We start from the raw sequence: 6,000 nt of genomic DNA, 5'->3' as shown, positions 1-6,000 counted from the left end.
GTTTTACACACACACACACACACACACACACACACACACACACACACACACCTTTGCTGTATTTGTACAAAATGAATGGAGAAGAAAAAATTTGAGAAAATGACCAAGACGGGCATAGGATCATAGCATCACAGATCTAAAGCTGGAAGGGACCTTAGAGATCAACCAGCTCAAACTGCCTCTTTCACAGATAAGTAAACTGAGGCCCAGAGAGTTGAAGTGTTTTACCCAAGGTCACATAGATAGTAAACGGCTGAGCTGGGACTGGAAGTCTCGTCCATCACTCTCCACCTGTATCCCAACCCGAAGGTCTGCAGCTCCAAGTCAGGACTTCAGTTTCTGAGTCCCGACCTGGACCCTAGAGAGGCCTTCAGAAACCCCCCGAGGTGACTCCCAGGCGCTTCTTTCCCAGCAGAGTTTAAAGTCTCTAGCCATTTCCCAGCGCCTGGTCTTTGTCCCTCTGCCCCGCCCCCAGGCCAGGAAGCCGTGGATGGAGCCCCTTCATCCAGCGCCCCTCGGCTCCCTCGTGTAGGGTTTTTCTTCTTGTCTAGCCAGCAGTTTCTCCAGTTGTAAACATTCAGCCACTGTGCAGGCGACTAGGAGTCCGCTCCGAGGCTTGGGAGGGGGGGAGGGGAAGGTGGGGTCCCTGTCGCCTGCAGGATCGGAGACCAGTGTAGACAGCTGTATTGTCTAGTGACAGGTTGCGCTGGGTGCTGGGGAAAGAATCCTCTGCCTTCTGGAAGGAGAGAGGTCCCATGCACCTTGCTAGGCTTCTGCCCACCCCTGCAACTGCCCGGCCCAGGAAGCCTTCGGGCGGGTTTGCATGCAGCTCCTCAGTTTACTGCTCAGGTTCAGCGTCCGGCCGGATTCATAGGGTGTGGGTCCTCTGCGGGAGTGGGCCGCATACGACTGGGGGTTCGGACTTCTCAGTGTCTCCCTCCGAGGCCAGACCCTTTTTTCATCCTAGTGGGTCCCGTCAACCCCCAATTTTCCCTCTTTAAGTAGCTGAATGCTGGGGCACCTGTTGGCAGAATCCACCTTTAGCTAGTATTAGCTTCTTGGAGAGGTCAAAAATGCGCTGGGCTTGGCGAGGGGAGATCCAGGGCTGCATTCTCACTTGCTCTCTGTGACCTTGAACTCCTCCCCTCTCTGCTGCCCCTCTCTGGACCTTGGTTTCCCTCCCTGTAAAATAAGGGGGGGGGGGTGCAGCATCTCCATAAGGTCCCTTCCAGAGACAGCATTCTTATCACTTCCCCAACAGCGACTTCTCAGGGGCCGTCGGGGCTTCACGTCCCTCTCTGTGGGGGGCAAATTCAACAATATCATGGGGTACGCTGACTTGACTATTTTAATCTGGGCTTCCCGACGGAGCCAGGAGAAAAGAGCACGTACGCCGGTGTTTAGGATCCAGAGGATGTGAAAGGGGACAATCTGGGCGCTTAGATTCCTCTGTCCCGCGGATGGGAGGGGAGGGGGGGGTGAGGAGAGACAAGGATTGTGGGATTAAGGTGACCCTGACCGCTAGGCTCCCAAGAAATAGAGGCGTCCTCCCGGAACGCTGACCGGGCGGCCTCAAAAACCTGCATTTACTCACACTTAGCCTCCGTTTCTCTCTGGTCTTTTCCAGGAGGCTTGGGGAACAGAGCCGAGCCGCCTACAGCCCCGGAACCACCGAGGCCTTCTCCGGGGTTTCCTCTTCTGCTCATTCAACCCTCGGATCGGGGACATGCCATGAGGCCAGGGTCCCAGGAGGGGCGGCGGGGGATTGGAGGGGCTCCTTCTCCACCTCCTTTTCCCTCCAAATGAGTCCAGGAGTCCTGCTGTCTTTGGGGAGAAGGAACTCGCAGGAATTGAAGAGCCGTACACACCCCTTGACCTTGACCTGGCGCCCTTGAGACTGAGGGATAGTGAAAGGCCTAGCCACTAGCTAACTTGGGGGGGGGGGGGATCGAGGTAGATTTCGTTTATTTGATTTTTAAATCTTTTATTTTATGGGACAGTGAATCTTCACTTCCCCCAGAGAGTTAGAAAGTGAAGTGCACCAGAATCTCCTTTAGGTTAACTCCCACTTCCCCATCCTCATTTCCAGTTCCCAATTTCGAGATGCCTTCCTCACGATAAGGACTTCCTTCAGAACAGGCAGCTCTCGCACTTGGAAGGTGCTGTGGCTAACAAGCTAGCTCCCCCAGCCCCCCTGGCCTCAGCTGGGTGGGGCCAGGAGTCGAGGGCCCGGAGTGGAGGGACCAGAGGCCGAAGGTCCTGCAATTCTGACCATGCCTTCCCGAACCGCCTTCTGTTTTTCTCTGCCTCATGTGGGTTTCCGAGTTAAGTTTGGTTTGCTTCTGACAGCCCATCTCGTCGGTGTGAGCCACGCCAAGCCTCTGCACTCCTAGGAGACTTAATCTTCTGATCGGCTGATCACCTGACTAAGCTTTCCCACCCCCCATCGAGCTGTACTGTGACCCTTTAGAACAAGATCTCGGATTTTGCCCAGGTGGTGTCCGGGGGACCATGGTGTTTCTCCCTGAGAATGCCTCGGACAGCACCAACTGCACCCACGCCCAGGAGCCAGTGAATATCTCCAAGGCCATTCTGCTGGGTGTGATCTTGGGAGGACTCATCCTTTTTGGGGTGCTGGGAAACATCCTGGTGATTCTCTCAGTAGCCTGCCACCGGCACCTGCAGTCTGTCACCCATTATTACATCGTCAACTTGGCTGTAGCTGACCTCCTCCTCACCTCCACGGTGCTGCCCTTCTCAGCCATCCTAGAGATCCTTGGCTACTGGGCGTTCGGCAGAATTTTCTGCAACATCTGGGCAGCTGTCGATGTCCTGTGCTGCACTGCCTCCATCATGGGCCTGTGCATCATCTCCATTGACAGGTACATTGGGGTCAGCTACCCCTTGCGTTACCCCACTATCGTGACCCAGAAAAGAGGACTCTTGGCCTTGATGTGTGTCTGGGCCCTCTCCCTGACCATCTCCATTGGACCTCTCTTTGGCTGGAAAGAGCAGCCCCCAGAGGACGAGACCATCTGCCAGATCACCGAAGAGCCAGGCTACGTGCTCTTCTCAGCCCTGGGATCCTTCTACATCCCCTTGGCCATCATCCTGGTGATGTATTGCCGAGTGTACGTGGTGGCCAAGAGGGAAAGCAAGGGCCTTAAGCATGGCCTGAAGACAGATAAGTCAGACTCAGAGCAGGTGACTCTGAGAATCCATCGAAAGAATGCTCCCTCTGCCAGCAGCTCTGCATCGAGCTCCAAGAACAAGACGCACTTCTCTGTGAGGCTTTTAAAGTTTTCCCGGGAGAAGAAAGCAGCAAAAACCCTGGGCATCGTGGTGGGCTGCTTCATCCTCTGCTGGCTCCCTTTCTTCTTAGTGATGCCGATTGGTGAGTCTTTGGAAGGGAAGAATAAGAACCCCTTTACAAAGTTACACTTCTTACCTTGCTAGCCAAATAGGATGCTTTCCCCCCTTCCTCCAAATGTTGTCTAGTTCAGGTTGTTTGTTAATAGCAGGTCCACCAACGTCTGGGACACAGAATCAGCATAGTGAATAAAAAGTCCACTGAATATGGAGTCAAAAGACTGCAGGGAAAGCAATGTTAGATATTGGGCAAAGGTCTTTGCTTTGAAGCCTGGGGACCTGGGTTTGAATCCTGGCTCTGCTCCCAAATTACTTATATTGCCTTGGTCAAGTCACTTCATTTCTCAGCCTCAGTGCCCACCTTTGTTTAATTTAGGGTTCAGACTAGATGAACGTAAGCTCCCTTCCAACCTCCACAGAGGCCTGTGATTCTCTGATCACAGTTCTTCTGGTTCACATGAAAGAACCCTTCCCCCTCTCCGGGTTTCACTTCTCCTCATCTGTAAAGAAAGTGCTTGGACTCTCCGGTCTTAAGATCCTTTCTGCTTCAAAATCTATGGTCCTCTCATCCCATCTCTACCACCTTTGTGACCTTGGGCAAGTAAAGGCAACCTCCCTGGCCTTTGGTTTTCTCATCTGTAAGTTGAATGTGTGAGATTAAATGATGTCCAGGGTGTGCCTTCCAGCTATAATCAAAGACCCATACTGAAAACACCCATGTTACCAAAGCTCCCTGGAAATGCCACCTGAAGGTACAAGGTTTCCCTTCTCTTTGGGGTCCATTCTATTTTGCACAGCAGAAGCCAAACCACTTTCAGAGTACAATAAAGCCTCTTCCACCTAATGCAGATTTATCAGCCTCTTTAGAAAGAATGGCAAGTTCTTTTATTAGCCTTAATGGATATTTAACCTAAACACTCCCAGGCCTTCTTTCAGCAGGCATTTATGCTGAGGACTGTGAAAGGTCTCTTCAGATACTGCAGCTAAATCTTATTAGTGTGTGTGTGTGTGTGTGTGTGTGTGTGTGTGTGTGTTTTCATTTTGCATTGAGAGTAATCATCAAGCTTGCTCTGGACAATTGCCTGTTACTAGGATGAGATTATATTAACAAGTATTCTGTTGAAAAAATAATCTGATTATGCTTCATAACTATGCACTCATTTTGGGGATTCAAGATGAAAGGTAAGTACAGTGAACTGTTAACAGGAAAAATCATTGGAAGCCCAAACCCATTTAAGCTTTAAAGAAAACCATAAATATTTTTCCCAATGAGTAAATACTTCACTCTTCACTGTAACAATGTGCTTGTTTAAACACAAGCATCTCTAACATGCAGACTCTAGCAGGATGGTTGATTTCTTTCTATCTGGGAGTTGTAGATGAAACAGGGTGGAAAGTGCTCTACGGTTTACAAGTCCACTTTCTGCAGATGTTAAATTAACTCTTGTCAAAAGCAATCAGATCACTGCTAACATCAGCAAGCTGATCCATTTAGAGCAGTTCATGAATGCAAGCGGTGGGGAGGGAACCTTTCAACAAGATCCCAAAATGGTGGTTTGTTATTTTTAGTCTGCAAATTCAAATACCAAGGAGTCCTCCCAGTTGTTGAGAGAGACTCAGACATGGAACTTGGAAAATGGTCATGAGAAATGGTTGGAGTCAATGCCTCCAGTACTTCTGGGTCAAATTTTGATGGCATGCACTTATTGGAGTTCTAGTTTTGATTTGTTTTCCTGTACCACACTTAGAACATAGTGGTGATTTGCCGTGACGTATGCAAGCATTTGAGTGTAGTGCTGGAGTAAGAATGTTAGAGAATGCCAATTGCCTGTTCTGTCACTAAAAAGCCTTTATGACCTAGGTCAAAGCATGTCATCTCTCTAGTATTTTATTTCCTCGAGTGTAAAATGGGGCAGGTATCCTAGGTCTAGGGCCCCCCACCCTAACCTGGATGTTCTGGGTTCTATTTTAGGTTCTAGGTTCTAATGCCACTGCTAGTTATAATATCTAATGACTAGATGCCATTGCTTTCAGCTTTAAGTCTCTGACCCTAAGGATTCTTATGTCTTTTGGAATAGTTTTGTGTCTATTGTTTGTTTCTTTTCCATTTGTGATTCTGTGATTCTGATACATTACCTTGGAAAACTTGAAAGAATTCCTTTTTCCTTTGTCCTGTCAACTGAGAAGTGTGATGCTGGGCAGCATACCTGGTCACCAGCAAGAGAGGCCTTGTACTAGACTATTTAGCATCTATTTCAACAGAGGAAAGGACCTCACAACCCACCCATCTTCTCAACCACAGCTATTTCCACATCTTAAAAAAATCATTTAGGGGCAGCTAGGTGGCTCAGTGGATAGAGCATCAGCCCTGAAGTCAGGAGAACCGGAGTTCAAATCTGGCCTCAGACCCAACACTTGACACGTACTAGCTGTGTGACCTTGGGCAAGTCACTTAACCCCAATTGCCTCACTAAAAAAAAAATCATTTAAAGGAAAAGGGAGATACAGACAGTTAGTGATGAACAATTGACAACATGATAGCTAGCATGTATGTAACACAAAGCACTTTAAAAATATTGCCTCATTTTATCCTTACAACAATTCTGGAAGGTGCTATTATTATCCCCTTTT

The 6,000-nt window shown here is 49.1% G+C and overlaps 1 protein-coding gene across 4 annotated transcripts in view; it reads left to right on the top strand.

Annotated features, from left to right (window-relative positions):
* The window catches only part of ADRA1A (adrenoceptor alpha 1A), a 175,017-nt gene that overhangs the window by 661 nt on the left and 168,356 nt on the right, over nucleotides 1–6,000 (top strand). For all 4 annotated transcript variants that reach the window (XR_003567116.1, XR_003567117.1, XM_027840023.1 and 1 more), the window contains exon 2: nucleotides 1,628–3,394. Coding sequence is in view for 2 of the 4 variants with exons in the window: in XM_027840023.1 (XP_027695824.1) it covers nucleotides 2,512–3,394 (883 nt within the window). In the remaining 2 variants the exon portion in view is untranslated. The remainder of the gene's footprint in view (nucleotides 1–1,627; nucleotides 3,395–6,000) is intronic.

The sequence above is a fragment of the Vombatus ursinus genome, unplaced genomic scaffold (assembly GCF_900497805.2).
Source record: "Vombatus ursinus unplaced genomic scaffold, bare-nosed wombat genome assembly UNPS02014837.1, whole genome shotgun sequence".
Lineage (NCBI taxonomy): Eukaryota > Metazoa > Chordata > Mammalia > Diprotodontia > Vombatidae > Vombatus > Vombatus ursinus.
This window is presented reverse-complemented; position numbering and strand designations above follow the sequence as displayed.